Source organism: Balaenoptera acutorostrata, chromosome X, assembly GCF_949987535.1.
Source record: "Balaenoptera acutorostrata chromosome X, mBalAcu1.1, whole genome shotgun sequence".
In the NCBI taxonomy this organism is placed as follows: Eukaryota; Metazoa; Chordata; class Mammalia; order Artiodactyla; family Balaenopteridae; genus Balaenoptera; species Balaenoptera acutorostrata.
In genome coordinates this window covers 65,502,572-65,523,109 of record NC_080085.1, presented here as the reverse complement: position 1 = coordinate 65,523,109, position 20,538 = coordinate 65,502,572, and the positions used below count along the sequence as shown (strand labels likewise).

Sequence of the window (20,538 nt, the reverse complement as noted above, 5' to 3'; positions counted from 1 at the left end):
CCAGGAAGTATATTTCTGCTTAATATGACAAAGATGTGTCTAACAATCAGAGTTATCCAGCGATAGAATGGACTGCCCTAGAGTTGATAAGTTTCCCGTGACTTCAGGTGTTCAAATGAAAGTTGGGTGACCAGTTGTTAGGGATAATGTAAAGCAGATTTAGTCATCATGGAGACTGCTGGACCAAATGACATCCAAGGGCTCTTTCTAATCTAAAATTTTATAATACTAAGATAAATCAAGTCAACATCATATTAATGAGGTAGAGGTTTTATTGGTTGTATAAACAAAAGGAAATAGATTCTGAGGGAACCAAGCTGGGATTTTGACAAACCCTACCACTTCCCCAACCAGTGAAAAATAGGCTCACAAATCCCTAGCCACCATATAGACAGTAAAGTGTCTCTGTTCTGCTTCAGTGTCCTCTGTGAATATCCCTGACAACATGGGGGCATTGGGCTATACTTAATCCAAATGATACATACAGAATGATGACATCTCAACTATCCATTTTAAACCAGGAAAGTAGACAAAGATAATTCCCCAAGGAATGTTGCTCTGTGTACTTCTTTATCCCCAAGATGAATGAATCAATGAAATGTTAAGTAGATATTATCAAGAAGAGGACTGGAAACAAACCATTTTCCTCTTTTTGAACAAAACCATGGTGTGTCTGTCCCTGAAGTCTGTGTAATTTTTACCACCATATGTCAGAAAACAGATCACTAAGATTTAAGAGGAAGGATAGGAGAGGAAGAAAGCTGATGTTAATTAAGTCCTTAGAGTATGTGAGATACTTCCGTATTTAAGTCAATTAGTTCTCACAACCTGACAAGGTGGTTGTTGTTTGTGTGTGTGTGTGTGTTTGTGTGTGTGTGTATATATATATATATATATATATATATATATATATATATATATACCCAAAGCGGACCAAAAAGAGAGGCCTCTTCAGCATGGAAAAACAAAAACTGAAAGGAGCTATAATCCAAGATTGTAAACATACGAAGGCTATATATCTTGTTAGCTTTGTGTTGTTTACCAAACTCCAATACACAGGACTAGAAAACTCTTTGAAAGTGAAAAATAGTTTAAGGCAACTAAAATGAAGCCCTGCTTTTGCACAGTGGCTGACAAACTTATGAGACTTACTACCCCCCAGAATTGGTATAGACTGAAGACATAATCAGCTTCATAAAAGTTTATATAAATTGATGAGTGGAACATATCTGATGGGTAACTAGGGGAAATTAGTATACTTGGAGACAACCCTAACTTTTGAAGTTGGTATCAATAAGGAAAACCATGCTCTTTCAAAACATGATGCCATGTTTTGGCTCTAGAATTTGATCTCACAATCAGAGAGACTCCTGTGGGTAGCTGGCTAAACCTTAGAAACAACTATTGAGAAAATCTTGTATTCCCCTAGGGGGTGGCTAAATCATAGAAACAACTCTTGAGCCAATCTTATATTCTTGTGAATTGTCCCTAGCTCCTTGATTACAACCTATGGGCCTCTAACCCCATTCTCTCCAAACATTCCTTCAAATAGCTGAGACAAGGTTCAGCTCTTTGTTAGAGCTTTTAAGGCAGTGAAAGTAAAGTAAGGCAGTGAAAGTAAAGTAAAGCAGTGAAGTCAAATATTAGAGTCAAGACCTCTTTACTAGGTATCCCATTCAAAGGGAGAAGTGACTATCTAGTTGACAATTTTCCCCTGATCATAATCTGGGGTTTTCTATATTAAGCCAAAATGGGGATTTTAGTGAGGACTCTTTCAATTGCTAAAGCTACAGCTGATATTCCTATTTGAATTATAGTATGTAATTGAAAGGTGCACCCCTCTCCCCATCACCCACCCCTTCTACCAACTAAAATGCTTTTCAATTGATATAAAAGATATTACAGAAAACAGTGTCTTTTTAAACTAAACATTGTTTCCATAGCTTTTTAAAGAAAAAAGGTATGCTAGATAATTGCCACAGCAACAGCCTTAACATTTATGTGTCTGAGTATATATAGTAAAGCATTATTATTTTCCTATTTTCCCCATTTTGGTGCTGATCTTGCTGCATTCAAAGCAGTCTGTCTGCTGCATTCATTTTTATTCACACAAGAATGTATACGCATGTATACACATGCACACGCATACACACAAAATCATTCACTTCCCATTAGTCCCTGGGAGCGATACCTAGAAAGGCATCCTGCTGACCATGTCGCTAATAACAACTTTATGCTGCTTCCATCATGTGGTTTCGATTCCATAATTTTTATCAAGAAGTTTATGAATCATTATTTCAGGAAAAAAGCTCAAGTAGTCATTCTCATTTCAGAAGCTATTCCCACAATGGGATATTGACATTGCAACACAGTGGCAAAATTTAGAACAACTGCATGCTGAGGTGGATTTTTCTTTGACAGTTGGTCATTTCCTTATGGCTGATTTCTCCTTCTCCTGAAAACCTTTGTACATTATGGAAGGAAAAAAAAAACATTTGAAAGGCTTTTGGCTTTCATTTGGTAAACAGCTTCAGTGGCTTCAGATGCCCCATGACTGTGATCACTACCAAATAAGCGAAGGGCTCTACTTTGCCTGTTTGCTTAAAAAAGATGTTTTCCAATTTCATTCCAATGTCAATGAGTAGTGACAGTTCAGGGATACAGTTCACAAGCTGTTTGATTTCTCTAGTTATCTGAAATCTCACTAGAGCATCACACTTAAAAAGAAAGACTCAGTGTCCTTGCAGTTTATAGGGATGATTATTCTAGGTACAAAATTAGTAATTATAGAGAAATATGTTGCTCATTTTTAAGACAGAAAAAGAATGGACTTCTATACATTTGGGACCATAGCTTAGGAAGATTATATATATATATAGGGAAAAACATAAAATTGAGACTCATGGGGCCTATCCATAATACTCACTGCAGGATGAAATGTGACAGAGATATGGTAATTGCCTGCCAAGGATTTTGGAGAGGAGCTTCCTCCTTGGGATGGTAAGCTGAACAACCCAATGACCTCTAAGGCCCTATTTCTCATGGTTCGTCTGCCTCAGAATTACCTGGGGAAGTTCTTGGACTCCATCACAGACTACTGATTCAGAATATTTGGTGTAGAATTTGGGAATCTGCATTCTAATAATCTCCCAAAGTGATTTTGATGCACACTAAAATTTGAGAACCACTCCTCTAGGGAAAAGAGCTCTGGACTGGGGGTAAGGAAACCTGGATTCTGGTCCCAGTGTTTCCGTAACTTTGCTGGGTAACCCTGATCAAGTCACTTACCCTCTCTAGGCCTCAGTTACCTGTCTATAAAATGAGGATGTTGAACTAGATGATCTCTATGTTCTCATCCAACTCTAGGTTTTTGTGAAATCTATAATATAGTTCCTATTCTACCAATCTACTGAATGACTTTGACTTAATCATTTGACCTCATGAGTCCTCATTTTCCATCCATCTATAAAGTATTCATAACTTCTATGAAACCATGGAATGCAGAAATGGGAGCCAGCTGTTTCTAGTTCTATGATTAAGCCAGGTATAGATTTGTACTATGACCTAGAACAAGTTAAAATCCTATACTTCCCATCTCAATCACTGGAACTAAAGCAAAGTAAATATCCTTAAAATACTACCAAGTGTAAGAGTTTAGTTCTCATCATTCAAGTGATCCAAATTGCTGAACCTTATTGTCTTTGGAGTGCACAGTGAGAAGGTAAACATAAAATTATTTTCTCCTAATTTCTTTGCAGCCAAAAGTTCCATACTCCCATTCCATACTGAAGGAACAGGGGTTACTATATGTCCCATGTAACTTAGATAGTCATGGAATCTTCCTTATATAAACCTCATAAAATCAAAGAAACAAAAACATAGCAAAGGATAACACAGAAAGAAACAATTTAAAAGTCTTGCCTAAGATAAAAAATTCTAATAACATTTCACAAGGACTAGGCTGTGGAAGAAGAGTTACTCTCATTTATTGGTGAGGAGAATGTAAAGTAAATAAAACTTTGTTAATGGCAATTTGGCAGTATCTATCAAAAGGCCTGTGTTTGTATCTAGCAATCCCACTTCAGGGAATTGATCCTATACATATTTTTAGTACATGTGCCAGTGGCATGTATACAAAGCTTTTCATTACAACATTATTTGTATTAGCAAGAGAAGGGGAAAAACTAAGTTTCCATCAGAGACAATCTGGTTAAATAAATTATGGTACCTTCATGCAATGGAATCCCATGCCACTTTTTAAAAGGAGAATGAGGAAGCTCCCTCTCTCCAAGTTATATTACGTGGAATGATCTCCAACTCATAGCAGGTGAAAAAGAAATAGGTTGCAAAACAGTGTGTACAGAATACGGCTATTTGTGTGAAAAAGCACATTGTTTTAGTGCTTTTATATGTATAAAATCTGATAGGATACAGAATAAAGTCGTGACGCTGTGACATTTGTGGCTTCCAGGGAGGGGAACTGGGTGGCTGAGGGACAGGGATAGAAGGGAGACTTTTCACTGTGTACTCTTTTGAACCTTGTGAGTGTATTACCTTTCAAAAATACAATGAAAAAATTTTAATATAACAAAAATTCCATATGTGTACTGTGTTTATATACTTATATAAACATATACAAATAGAGGATCTGGAATGATACACATCAAACACAAAATAGGTATTATGCCTTAGGAGGAAGAGGGGGGAGTTTAGATATATGTGTGTGGTAGACATTTACTTTCTATTGCTTGAATTTCAAAATGAGATTTCATAATTACTCAAAACAGGCACATTAAAAAGGTCTTATACCACAGGGCTGGGAGCACTGGGCCAGCTTTTTTCGATTCCATCATAAATATGTGAGAGACTCAGCCTTATTAACTTGGTCTTGAGTCACATCATTCCCTTGAGTCTTCCTGATGGATTGAAGTAATCAGACCTTACTATGCAAGGACTCACAATGAAACAGTAAAATGACCTTCAGTCTTAAAATGACCTCTTTGGAGAATACTGAAATTTCCCATATCAGAAGAGCTATCTAGGAGGCAAAGAATATAAAAACAAAAGTGGTGGGGAGCCACAAATGTCTCAGTGGTACAACTCACATTTCAAAAGTGTGTACTCTTGGGGACTTCCCTGATGGTCCAGTGGTTAAGACTTCGCCTTCCAATGCAGGTGGTGTGGGTTCGATCCCTGGGCAGGGAGCTAAGATCCCACATGCCTCGGGGCCAAAAACCCATAATATAAAAACAGAAGTAATATTGTAACAAATTCAATAAAGACTTTAAAAATGGTCCACATCAAAAAAAATATTTTAAAAAAAGTGTGTAGTCTTTGGGGCTACTGAAACAAAAACTTATGATTTAGAATCAGAAGTCCTGTGTTTAAGACCTGGCTACGTTATATAGTAGCTGTGTGACTTCGGATAATCAACTACCCCTGATAGTTAATCAACTGTCCTTATCCTGTTACCTGTCTCACAAACTTGTTGAAAAAATAAAATTGGATAATATTATGAAATCACATTGTAAACTCTATAGCACTGTGCAAATACTATCATTATTATCTTTCAGTACCCACAGTGACAGAGAGAATGACAATTGGCAACAGTAGCTTCCCCCACATTGTCATAAAGGACATTTCCCCTTTACTCCCAGAATCACATGGCAACTTTTAAAATATGCGACTTCCAGAAAGTCTCTGGTTCCAAATTTGGCATTATAAATTGTTTCTGTCACTGCATGGGAAAAAGGTAAGAATTAACCTTTCATAATAATACTAGAAAATACTTGGTAATAGGAAAACAAAATAGAGATTGAGATTTACATCTTACTGAACTCTTAGAAATGGATGAAAATATAACATAAACACTGATTTTTTTCTTAAATTTCAGTTATCTACCTCATATTCTACCATGCCATCTTCGTGTTCTTTACCTGGACCTACTGGAAGTCTATTTTTACACTCCCACAACAGCCAAACCAGAAGGTAAGAATACTGGTTACTTCATAAAGGCTAAAAACAGAGGAAAGTAGAAATGCCAATAAGGCAAGAAGAGGGCAAAAAGAGGAGCAAATAACCTTCCATTACAAAAGAGAGATTCAGGGTGATCTTTAAAAAGGACTTGTAGTGATAAATGTAAATTAAGAATAAGATAGTCTATTGAAGGAGTTTGTGAAATCACCAGCCATGGATATCTTTAAGACTAGGAAACCACTATCTGTATTGGTGATAGATTGAGAGAAACAAGAAACCACTTGGATTCTGAGGACTCATCTATTTCAATTCTATGAAACTATAATAATTTAGGACTCAGTGAGACTCTAGGAGACAACTAGAAAAAATTACAATAGTTAAATTGATCATTTTCAAATTGTGTTCCCTTGAATGAAAGTGTTTCATGCAATATTTGGGAGGGCACATACAAAAATATTCTAAACATATCAGGCATTTATAATATGTGACTACTGTGAAACAGATTAGTTTCCAAAGTAGGAAAAAAAAACAATGGAAGAAGTTTCAGCAGCCTCCAAACATTAGGGAAAGTACTGGTTTTAATTTTCCCATTTATGGGATCAAAATTGTACACATACAAAATAAAATTAAACACAGAAAGACAAATATCATGTGATATCTCTCATATGTGGACTCTAATTTTAAAAATGATGCAGATGAACTTATTTACAAAACAGAGACAGACTCACAGATATTGGAAACAAACTTATGGTTACTGAAGGGAAAACATGGTGGGGAGGGGTAAATCAGGAGCTTGGGATGAACATACACACACTACTACATATAAGATAACCAACAAGGACCTACTGTGTAGCACAGGGAACTCTACTCAATATTCTGTGATAACCTATATGAAAAAAGAAAGAATGAATATATGTATATGTATAACTGAATCACTTTGCTGTACACCTGAAACTAATACAACATTGTAAATCAATTATATTCAAACGAAAGTTTTAAAAAACACAAAGGAAGGTAGTAATGCAAGAACTGAGGAACATGAGATATAGGATATATAGAAAATGGCAGAAGTTCTTCCTTATGAGTAATTATTTGAAATATAAATGGATTAAACTATCCAATTAAAAGGCAGACGTTGGCATAATGGATAAACATTATCATCTATCTTTATGCTGTCTACAAATGACTCACTCGAGAGCCAAAGACATAAATAGGTTGAAAGTGAAAGGATGGAAAAAGTTATTCCAAGCAAATAGTAATCAAAAGAGAGCAAGGGTAGATATACTAATATCACACGAAGAGGCTTTAAGCCAAAAACTTGTACAAGACACAAAGAAGAAAAAGACCTACTGAATGGTGTCAGAAAGATGGCAGAGTAGAAGATACCAGCCTCTATCCCTGCCCCTCCACAAGAAAACAACAGACAGCTATACAGAAATGAAAATATCCCTGGACGGGCTCAAGTGTCTAATTAAGAGCCTGCAGCAACACAGTGGGAAAAAAAAATGGAGAATAACCACACAGAAAGGATTGCTGGGGAAATCAGCATGGCAGAGACATCTGAAGAGGGCTAAGAACAAAGAAACAGGGCAGAGGCTATCAGTATCAGCCCTGCAGCAGATGCCCATGCAGTCCCCACTGGCCTGCTCTGTGGAGGATCCTGGCAAATTTTGCTTCTGAGGATCTCAACAGCTCCCATGACAGCCATGAATTTCCACAGCTTTAACAGCAGAGGACCCTATAGTGTTTGTTGGTGTGGACCCCAGCAGCCTGCTCTGTAGAGGATACTGTCAGATTTTGCCACTGAAGTAACCAACAGCCAGCATTGCCACAGACTCCCCAGGGAGTGAGACACTGCTGAGACTTCTCTACAAGAAGAAGCTGCTGTTGTGCTGCCTCAGTACCAGGGCTGCCACCCCCCCCAACACTGTGCTTGCCCTAGACACCAGACCTATGGCCACTCCATGTGTACCTACCACCTGACCCCAGCACCTGCCACCAGACTCCATGCATGCCCATGCTCCAGAAACTGGCTCCATGGCCACTTCACATACATCAATAACTCAGACACCAGAGCCACTGACACTGCAGGGTATCCCATGCCCCAGACACTGGAGACACTATCACTCCATGAGCACATGCTCTGAACCCTGTATCCCCGGCCAATCTGCAAGTGCCCACACCACAGAAACCAGAGCACTGCTGCAGTGGGTGTACCTGCCCTCTAGAACCCAGGTCCACTAGCTGCTTCACAAGTGCTCAAACATGGGACACCCAAGCCACTACTGTAGCAGGCTTATCCATGCACCACGCATGACTGCTATCCAGACCATAGCTCCATATCTGCTCTGCAAGTGCATGCACCTTTACCAACACTGCAGTGGGGGTGCCTGTGCCCCAGGCACTAACACCACCACCTCCCTAGACCCCTGAGCCACTCCATTCCAGACTCTGTCTCCATGGCTTCTCCATAGGCACCCATGCATCAAACATAGACACAACCACAGTGTGTCCACAAACTGGACCCAGGGCCTCGAAGGATCCCCTCAGCCATGACTTCCACCATGCTAGAAAAAGGTATCAGGAGGACCCCAGAAGCTTTTACCACTGAAGACCTCAACAGCCCACACTTCTTCTGCAGACACCCACAGCCTTGGCCACCAGTGTCTCCTTCAGTCTTTGCTGATGCTGATGACAGCTGACAGAGCTGCACAGAGACTACACCACTGCACCTTCCCTGGAGTAAGAACTGCTTCATCCCACCCAGATGGCAGCCTTGTACCCACCAATAGATGAAGGGCTTTCCCCACTGAAACCAGTCCATAAATTCTGGAAGAAGTGATTGCTACATCAAATGTGAACACATCCATGCAATGATACAAGAAATGCAAACACTCAAGGAAAAATAACACCACCAAAGGAGCACAATATTCCGGTAAGCAACTGCAAAGAAATGGAGATCTATTAAAAAAATCAAAATAATTATTTTAAGGAACCTGGCAATTTACAAGAGAACACAGATAGGCAACTCAACGAAATCAGGAACAAAACAAGAAGTTAAACAAATAGAGGTAAACCATTAAAAAAAGAACAAAAACAATTCTGGAGCTGAAAAATACAATGAATGAAAGGAAAAATAATATAGAGAGCATCAACAACAGACTTGATGAAGCGGAAGAAAGAGCCTGAAAACTCAAGGATAGGTTATATGAAATTATCCAGTTAGAGGAACAAAAAGAAAAAAGAATGAAAGGGTGAAGACAGTTCATGGGACTTATGGGACACCATCAAGCATAAGAATATATGCATTATGGGGATAAAAGGAGAAGAGAGAAAGGGGCAGAAAGCTTATTTAAATAAATAATGGCTGAAAATTTCCCAAATTTGGGGAGAGATATGGATATCCAGGCACATGAAGCTCAAAAGTCCCCAGTTTCAACCAAAAGAGGACTTTACCAGGACATACTATAATCAGACTTTCAAAAGTCAAAGACAAGGAGTTTTGAAAGCAGAAAGAGAGAAAGAGTGGTCAATCACAAGGGAAACTGCATAAGGCCATCAGTGGATTTCTCAGAAGAAACCTTGCAGGCCAGGACAGAGTGGAATGATATATTAAAAATGCTTGTAGAAAAAACTACAAGCATTTTTACCAAGGTTGTCTTACCCAGCAAAGCCATCCTTCAGAAATGAAGGAGAGTTAGTTTTCCACCAAACAAAACCTGAAGGAGTTCATCCCTAGGAGAACTGCCTTACAAGAAATATTGAAGATGAAATGAAAAGATGACAATTAGTAATGTGAAAACCTATGAAAGTAAAAAAAAAAAAAAGCACTGGTAATGGTTAATATATAGAACAATTCAAAATACTGAAATACTGTAATGGTGGTGTGTAAATCACTTTTAACTCTGGTATAAATATTAAAAAACAAAGTATTAAAAATAACTATGAGTAAAATATTTTTAATGGATACACTATAAAGTGATGTAAATTGTGAAATCAAATGCATAAAATGTTGGGGAGAAAGTAATACGATAGTGTTTATGTATGCAGTGGAAGTTCACTTCTTACCAGCTTCAAATAGAATGTTACAAATATAAGATGTTTTATGTAAGCTCCATGGTAACCCCCCCAAAAACCTCTAGCAGATACACAAAAGATAAAGAAAAGGAAATAAAAGTACACTACTACAGAAAATCAAACCACAAAGGAAAACACTTAGGCGGAACAAAGGAACTACAAAACAGCCAGAAAACAATTAACAAACTTGTATAGTGCATCCTTACCTATCAATTATTACTTCTAATGTTAATTGGTTAAATTCTCCAATCAAAAGACATAAAGTAGCTGAATCGATAAAAAAAGCAAGACAAATTTACATGCCTATAAGAGAATCACTTAAGATTTAAGGATACGACAGTTACAGAAAGACAGAGAAGATGAAAAGGCAGAGGGCTATGTACCAGATGAAGGAACAAGAAAAAACCCCAGAAAAACAACTAAATGAAGTGGAGATAGGCAACCTTCCAGAAAAAGAATTCAGAATAATGATAGTGAAGATGATCCAGGACCTCGGAATAAGAATGGAGGCAAAGATTGAGAAGATGCAAGAAATGATTAACAAAGACCTAGAAGAATTAAAGAACAAACAAACAGAGATGACCAATACAATAACTGAAATGAAAACTACACTAGAAGGAATCAATAGCAGAATAACTGAGGCAGAAGAACGGATAAGTGACCTGGAAGACAGAATGGTGGAATTCACTGCTGCGGAACAGACTAAAGAAAAAAGAATGAAAAGAAATGAAGACAGCCTAAGAGACCTCTGGGACAACATTAAACACAACAGCATTCGCATTATAGGGGTCCCAGAAGGAGAAGAGAGAGAGAAAGGACCAGAGAAAATATTTGAAGAGATTATAGTCAAAAACTTCCCTAACTTGGGAAAGGAAATAACCACCCAAGTCCAGGAAGCGCAGAGAGTCCCATACAGAATAAACCCAAGGAGAAACACACCGAGACACATAGTAATCAAAGTGGCAAAAATTAAAGACAAAGAAAAATTACTGAAAGCAGCAAGGGAAAAACGACAAATAACATACAAGGGAACTCCCATAAGGTTAACAGCTGATTTCTCAGCAGAAACTCTGCAAGCCAGAAGGGAGTGGCATGATATACTTAAAGTGATGAAAGGGGAGAACCTACAACCAAGATTACTCTACCCAGCAAGGATCTCATTTAGATTTGATGGAGAAATCAAAAGCTTTACAGACAAGCAAAAGCTAAGAGAATTCAGCACCACCAAACCAGCTCTACAACAAATGCTAAAGGAACTTCTCTAAGTGGGAAACACAAGAGATGAAAAGGACCTACAAAAACAAACCCAAAACAATTAAGAAAATGGTCATAGGAACATACATATCGATAATTACCTTAAACGTGAATGGATTAAATGCCCCAACCAAAAGACATAGACTGGCTGAATGGATACAAAAACAAGACCCATATATATGCTGTCTACAAGAGACCCACTTCAGACCTAGGGACACATACAGACTGAAAGTGAGGGGATGGAAAAAGATATTCCATGCAAATGGAAATCAAAAGAAAGCTGGAGTAGCTATACTCATATCAGATAAAATAGACTTTAAAATAAAGAATGTTACAAGAGACAAGGAAGGACACTACATAATGATCCAGGGATCAATCCAAGAAGAAGATATAACAATTATAAATATATATGCACCCAACATAGGAGCACCTCAATACATAAGGCAACTGCTAACAGCTATAAAAGAAGAAATCGACAGTAACACAATAATAGTGGGGGACTTTAACACCTCACTTACACCAATGGACAGATCATCCAAAATGAAAATAAATAAGGAAACAGAAGCTTTAAATGACACAGTAGACCAGATAGATTTAATTGATATATATAGGACATTCCATCCAAAACCAGCAGATTACACGTTCTTCTCAAGTGCGCATGGAACATTCTCCAGGATAGATCACATCTTGGGTCACAAATCAAGCCTCAGTAAATTTAAGAAAATTGAAATCATATCAAGCATCTTTTCTGACCACAACACTATGAGATTAGAAATGAATTACAGGGAAAAAAACGTAAAAAAGACAAACACATGGAGGCTAAACAATACGTTACTAAATAACCAAGAGATCACTGAAGAAATCAAACAGGAAATCAAAAAATACCTAGAGACAAATGACAATGAAAACACGACGACCCAAAACCTATGGGATGCAGCAAAAGCGGTTCTAAGAGGGAAGTTTATAGCTATACAAGCCTACCTAAAGAAACAAGAAAAATCTCAAGTAAACAATCTAACCTTACACCTAAAGAAACTAGAGAAAGAAGAACAAACAAAACCCAAAGTTAGCAGAAGGAAAGAAATCATAAAGATCAGAGCAGAAATAAATGAAATAGAAACAAAGAAAACAATAGCAAAGATCAATAAAACTAAAAGTTGGTTCTTTGAGAAGATAAACAAAATTGATAAGCCATTAGCCAGACTCATCAAGAAAAAGAGGGAGAGGACTCAAATCAATAAAATCAGAAATGAAAAAGGAGAAGTTACAACAGACACTGCAGAAATACAAAACATCCTAAGAGACTACTACAAGCAACTTTATGCCAATAAAATGGACAACCTGGAAGAAATGGACAAATTCTTAGAAAGGTATAGCCTTCCAAGACTGAATCAGGAAGAAACAGAAAATATGAACAGACCAATCACAAGTAATGAAATTGAAACTGTGATTAAAAATAAAAAAAAAAGATTTAAGGATACATATAAGCTTAAAGTGAAGGGATGGAAAAAGATATTCCATGTGAATGGAAACCAAAAGAGATCAAGGATAGCTACAATATATCAGACAAATAGACTTTAAGTCAAAAACCGTAAGTGGAGACAAAGTAGATCATTATATAATGCTAAAAAGGTAAATTCATCAAGAGGATATGACAGTTGTAAATATATATGCACCTAACATTAAAGCATCTAAATATATCAAGCACATATTAACAACACTGAAGGGAGGAATACAGAGAATAAAATAATAATAGAGGAGAGGAGCTTCAAGATGGCAGAAGAGTAAGACATGGAAATCACCTTCCTCCCCACAAATACATCAGAAATATATCTACATGTGGAACAACCCCTACAGAACACCTACTGAACGCTGGCAGAAGACCTCAGACCTCCCAAAAGGCAAGAAACTCCCCACGTACCTGGGTAGGGAAAAAGAAAAAAGAAAAAAAGAAAAAAGAATAGGGACGGGAGCTGAACCAGTAGGAGGGAGCTGTGAAGGAGGAAAGGTTTCCAAACACTAGGAAACCCCTTCGCGGGCGGAGACTGCGGGTGGCGGAGGAGGGAAGCTTTGGAGCCACGAAGGAGAGCGCAGCAACAGGGGTGCGGAGGGCAAAGCGGAGAGATTCCCGCACAGAGGATCGGTGCCGAGCAGCACTCACCAGCCCGAGACGCTTGTGTGCTCACCCGCCGGGACGGGTGGGGGTTGCAGGTTGAGGCTCCGGCTTCAGTTGAATCCCAGGGAGAGGACTGGGGTTGGCTGTGTGAACACAGCCTGAAGGAGGCTATTGTGCCACAGCTAGCTGGGAGGGAGTCTGGGAAAAAGTCTGGACCTGCCTAAGAGGCAAGAGACATTTTCTTGCCTCTTTGTTTTCTGGTGCGCGAGGAGAGGGGATTAAGAGTGCCGCTTACGGGAGCTCCAGAGATGGGTGCGAGCCACGACTATCACTGCGGACCCCAGAGACGGGCATGAGACGCTAAGGCCACTGCTGTAGCCACCAAGAAGCCTGTGTGCAAGCACAAGTCACTATCCACACCTCCCCTCCCGGGAGCCTGTGCAGCCCGCCACTGCCAGGGTCCTGTGATCCAGGGACAACTTCCCCGGGAGAAAACATGGCATGCCTCAGGCTGGTGCAACATCATGCTGGCCTCTGCTGCCACAGGCTCGCCCCGCATACCGTACCCCTCCCTCCCCCTACCTGAGTGAGCTACAGCCCCTGAATCAGCTGCTACTTTTACGCCGTCCTATCTGAGCAAAGAACAGACAACCTCAGGCGACCTACACGCAGAGGCGGGGTCAAATCCAAAGCTGAACCCTGTGAGCTGTGCGAACAAAGAAGAGAAAGGGAAATCTCTCTCAGCAGCCTCAGGAGCAGCAGATTTAACCTCCACAATCAACTTGATGTACCTGCATCAGTGGAATAACTGAATAGACAATGAATCATCCCAAATTGAGGAGGTGGACTTTGGGAGCAACGATATATATATATTTTCCCCCTTTCTCTCTTTTTGTGAGTGTGTATGTGTATGCTTCTGTGTGTGATTTTTTCTGTATAGCTTTGCTTTTACCATTTGTCCTAGGGTGCTGTCTGTCCGTTTTCTTTTTTTTTTCGGATTTTTTTAGTATACCTTTTAGCGCTTGTTATCATTGGTGGATTTCTTTTTTGGTTTGGTTGCTCTCTTCTTTCTTTCTTTTTTTTATTACTTTAAAAAAATTTTCAATAGTTTTTTATTTTTTATTTTAATAACTTTATTTTATTTCATTTCATTTCTTTTCATTTTATCTTTTTCTCTCTTTCTTTCTTTTCTTCTCCCTTTTATTCTGAGCCGTGTGGATGAAAGGCTCTTGGGGCTCTGGCCAGGAGTCAGGACTGTACCTCTGAGGTGTCAGAGCCAAGTTCAGGACATTGGTCCACCAGAGACCTCCCAGCTCCATGTAATATCAAGCGATGAAAATCTCCCAGAGATCTCCATATGAATGCCAAGACCCAGCTGCACTCAACGACCAGCAAGCTACAGTGCTGGACACCCTATGCCAAACAACTAGAAAGACATGAACACAACACCACCCATCAGCTGAGAGGCTGCCTAAAATCATGATAAGGTCACAGACACCGCAAAACACACCACCAGACGTGGACCTGCCCACAGGAAAGACAAAATCCAGCCTCATCCACCAGAGGACAGGCATTAGTCCCCTCCACCAGGAAGCCTACACAACCCACTGAACGAACCTTAGCCACTGGGGGCAAACACGAAAAACAATGGGAACTATGAACCTGCAGCCTGAAAATAGGAGACCCCAAACACAGTAAGATAAGCAAAATTAGAAGACAGAGAAACACACAGCAGATGAAGGAGCAAGGTAAAATCCCACCAAACCTAACAAATGAAGAGGAAATAGGCAGTCTACCTGAAAATTCAGAATAATGATAGTAAAGATAATCCAATATCTTGGAAATAGAATGGAAAAAATACAAGAAACGTTTAACCAGGACCTAGAAGAACTAAAGAGCAAACAACAATGATGAAGAACACAATAAAAGAAATAAAAAATTCTCTAGAAGGAATCAATAGCAGAATAACTGAGGCAGAAGAAGGGATAAGTGATCTGGAAGATAAAATAGTGGAAATAACTACTGCAGGGCAGAATAAAGAAAAAAGAACGAAAAGAATTGAGGACAGTCTCAGAGACCTCTGGGACATTAAACACACCTACATTTGAATTATAGGGGTCGCAGAAGAAGAAGAGAAAAAGAAAGGGCCTGAGAAAATATTTGAAGAAATTATAGTTGAAAACGTCCCTAACATAGGAAAGGAAATAGTTAATCAAGTCCAGGAAGCACAGAGAGTCACATACAGGATAAATCCAAGGATAAACATGCTAAGGCACATATTAATCAAACTATCAAAATTAAATACAAAAAATTTATTAAAAGCAGCAAGGGAAAAACAACAAATAACATACAAGGGAATCCCCATAAGGTTAACAGCTGATCTATCAGCAGAAACTCTGCAAGCCAGAAGGGAGTGGCAGACATATTTAAAGTGATGAAGGAAAAACCTACAACCAAGATGACTCTACCCAGCAAGGATCTCATTCAGATTCGATGGAGAAATTAAAACTTTTACAGACAAACAAAAGCTAGGAGAATTCAGCAGCACCAAACCAGCTTTACAACAAATGCTAAAGCAATTTCTCTACGCGGGAAACACAAGAGAAGAAAAAGACCTGCAATAACAAACCCAGAACAATTAAGAAAATGGTAATAGGAACATACATATCGATAATTACCTTAAATGTAAATGGATTAAATGCTCCAACCAAAAGACATACACTGGCTGAATGGATACAAAAACAAGACCCGTATATATGCTGTCTACAAGAGACCCACTTCAGACCTAGGGACACATACAGACTGAAAGTGAGGGAATGGAAAAAGATATTCCATGCAAATGGAAATCAAAAGAAACCTGGAGTAGTATTTCTCATATCAGACAAAATAGACTTTAAAACAGACTATTACAAGAGACAAAGAAGGACACTATATAATGATCAAGGGATCAATCCAAGAAGCAGATATAACAATTGTAAATATTTATGCACCCAACATAGGAGCACCTCAATACATAAAATGAATACTAACAGCCATGAAAGGGGAAATCGACAGTAACACAGTCATAGTAGGGGACTTTAACACCCCACTGTCACCAACGGATAGATAATCAAAAATGAAAATAAATAAGGAAACAAGCTTTAAATGATACATTAAACAAGATGGACTTAACTCATATATATAGGACATTCCATCCAAAAACAACAGAATACACATTTTTCTCAACTGCTCATGGAACATTCTCCAGGGTAGATCATATCTTGGGTCACACATCAAGCCTTGGTATATTTAAGAAAATTGAAACCTTATCAAGTATGTTTTCTGACCACAACGTTTTGAGACTAGATATCAATTACAGGAAAAAGTCTGTAAAAAATACAAACACATGGACAATACACTAGTTAATAACCAAGAGATCACTGAAGACATCAAAGAGGAAATCAAAAAATACCTAGAAACAAATGACAATGGAAACACGACAACCCAAAGCGTATGGGATGCAGCAAAAGCTGTTCTAAGAAGAAAGTTTATAGCAATACAATCCTACCTTAAGAAACAAGAAACATCTCAAATAAACAACCTAACCTTACACCTAAAGCAATTAGAGAAAGAAGAACAAAAAAACACGAAAGTTAGCAGAAGGAAGGAAATCATAAAGGTCAGATGAGAAATAAATGAAAAAGATATGAAGGAAATGATAGCAAAGATCAATAAAACTAAAAGCTGGTTCTTTGCGAAGATAAACAAAATTGATAAACCATTAACCAGACTCATCAAGAAAAAAAGAGAGATGACTCAAATCAATTGAATTAGAAAAGAAAAAGGAGAAGTAACAACTGACACTGCAGAAATACAAAGGAGCATGAGAGATTACTACAAGCAACTCTATGCCAACAAATTGGACAACCTGGAAGAAATGGACAACTTCATAGAAATGCACAACCTTCTGAGACTGAAGCAGGAAGAAATAGAAAATATGAACAGACCAATCACAAGCACTGAAATTGAAGCTGTGATTAAAAATCTTCCAACAAACAAAAGCCCAGGACCAGATAGCTTCACAGGCGAATTCTATCAAACATTTAGAGAAGAGCTAACACCTCTCCTTCGCAAACTCTTCCAAAATATAGCAGAGGGAGGAACACTCTCAAGTTCATTCTACGAGGCCACCATCACCCGAATACCAAAACCAGACAAAGATGTCACAAAGAAAGAAAACTGCAGGCCAATATGCAAAATATTTTGCAAAACTCCTCAACAAAATACTAGCAAACAGAATCCAACAACAAGTTAAAAGGATCATACACCATGATCAAGCGGGGTTTATCCCAGGAATGCAAGGATTCTTCAATATATGCAAATCAATCAATGTGATACACCATATTAACAAACTGAAGGAGAAAAACCATATGATCATCTCACTAGATGCAGAGAAAGCTTTCGACAAAATTCAACACCCATTTATGATAAAAACCCTCCAGAAAGTAGGCATAGAGGGAACTTACCTCAGCATAATAAAGGCCAGATATGACAAACGCACAGCCAACATTGTCCTCAATGGTGAAAATCTGAAAGCATTTCCACTAAGATCAGGAAGAAGACAAGGTTGCCCACTCTCACCAATATTATTCAACACAGTATTGGAAGTTTTAGCCACAGTAATCAGAGAAGAAAAAGAAATAAAAGGAATCCAAATTGAAAAAGAAGAAATAAAGCTGTCACTGTTTGCAGATGCCATGATACTATACATAGAGAATCCTAAAGATGCTACCAGGAAACTACCAGAGCTAATCAATGAATTTGGTAAAGTAGCAGGATACAAAATTAATGCACAGAAATCTCTTTCATTCCTATACACTAATGATGAAAAATCTGAAAGTGAAATTAAGAAAACACTCCCGTTCACCATTGCAACTAAAAGAATAAAATACCTAGGAATAAACCTACCTAAGGAGACAAAAGACCTGTATGCACAAAATTATAAGACACTGATGAAAGAAATTAAAGATGATACAAATAGATGGAGAGATATACCATGTTCTTGGATTGGAAGAATCAACATTGTGAAAATGACTACCCAAAGCAATCTACAGATTCAATGCAATCCCTATCAAACTGCCACTGTCATTTTTCACAGAACTAGAAGAAACAATTTCTCAAATTGTATGGAAACACAAAAGACCCCAAATAGCCAAAGCAATCTCGAGAAAGAAAAACGGAGCTGGAGGAATCAGGCTCCCTGACTTCAGACTATACTACAATGCTACAGTAATCAAGACAGTATGGTACTGGCACAAAAACAGAAATATAGATCCATGGAACAGGATAGAAAGCCCAGAGATGAACCCACACACATAAAGTCACCTTATCTTTGATAAATGAGGCAAGAATATACAATGGAGAAAAGACAGCCTCTTCAATAAGTGGTGCTGGGAAAACTGGAAATCTACATGTAAAAGAATGAAATAGAACACTCCCTAACATCATACACAATACTAACCTCAAAATGGATTAAAGACCTAAATGTAAGGCCAGACACTATCAAACTCTTAGAGGAAAACATAGGCAGAACACTCTATGACATAAATCACAGCAAGATCCTTTTTGACCCAGCTCCTAGAGAAATGGAAATAAAAACACAAATAAACAAGTGGGACCTAATGAAACTTAAAAACTTTTTCACAGCAAAGGAAACCATAAACTAGACGAAAAGACAACCCTCAGAATGGGAGAAAATATTTGCAAATGAAGCAAGTGACAGAGGATTAATCTCCAAAATTTACAAGCACCTCATGCAGCTCAATATCAAAAAAACAAACAACCCAATCCAAAAATGGGCAGAAGACCTAAATAGACACTTCTCCAAGAGGATATGCTGATTGCCAACAAACACATGAAAGGATTCTCAGCATCATTAATCATTAGAGAAATGCAAATCAAAAGTACAATGAGATATCATCTCTCACTGGTCAGAATGGCCATCATCAAAAAATCTACAGGCAGTAAATGCTGGAGAGGGTGTGGAGAAATGGGAACCCTCTTGCACTGTTGGTGGGAATGTAAATTGATATAGCCACTATGGAGAACCGTATGGAGTTTCCTTAAAAAACTAAAAATAGAACTACCATACCACCCAGCAATCCCACTACTGGGCATATATCATGAGAAAACCATAATTCAAAAAGAGTCATGAACCACAATGTTCATTGCAGCTCTATTTACCATAGCCAGGACTTGGAAGCAACCTAAGTGTCCACTGACAGATGAATGGATAAAGAAGATGTAGCACATATATACAATGGAATATTACTCAGCCATAAAACGAAACGAAATTGAGTTATTTGTAGTGAGGTGGATGGACCTAGAGTGTGTCATACAGAGTGAAGTAAGTCAGAAAGAGAAAAACAAATACCATATGCTAACACATATATATAGAATCTAAAAAAAATATGGTTATGAAGAACCTAGGGTAAAGACAGGATTAAACACACAGACTTACTAGAGAATGGACTTGAGGACATGGGGAGGGAGAAGGGTAAGCTGGGACAAAGTGAGAGAGTGGCATGGACATATATACACTACCAAATGTAAAAAAGATAGCTGGTGGGAAGCAGCCGCATAGCAGAGGGAGATCGGCTCAGTGCTTTGTGACCACCTAGAGGGGTGAGGTAGGGAGGGTGGGTGGGAGGGAGATGCAAGAGGGAAGAGTTGTGGGGATATATGTATATGTATAGCTGATTCACTTTGTTAGAAAGCAGAAACACACCATACTAAAGCTATTAAACTCCAATAAAGATGTTAAAAAAAATAAAAAATAAAAATTAATTAATTAAATTAAATAATAATAGAGGACTTCAATATCCCAGTTTTATCAATGGATAGATCATCTAGACTGAAAAGTAATAACGAAAAAGCAAATATGAATAATTCAGTAGACCAAATGTACCCAACAGATATACACAGAACATTCTACACAACAGCAGTAGAATTCGTATTCTTTTCAAGCACATACGGAACTTTCTCTGGGATAGATCATATGTTAGGCCAAAAAACAAGTGTTAAAATTTAAGAAAATTGAATTATATCAATGATATTGTCTAATATAATTGTATGAA

At 38.2% G+C, this 20,538-nt stretch overlaps 1 protein-coding gene across 2 annotated transcripts in view; it reads left to right on the top strand.

Annotated features, from left to right (window-relative positions):
• ZDHHC15 (zinc finger DHHC-type palmitoyltransferase 15) overlaps nt 1-20,538 on the top strand; it is a 127,378-nt gene that overhangs the window by 21,492 nt on the left and 85,348 nt on the right. For both annotated transcript variants that reach the window (XM_057537545.1, XM_057537544.1), the window contains exon 3: nt 5,894-5,988. In XM_057537545.1, coding sequence (XP_057393528.1) covers nt 5,894-5,988 — 95 coding nt within the window. The remainder of the gene's footprint in view (nt 1-5,893; nt 5,989-20,538) is intronic.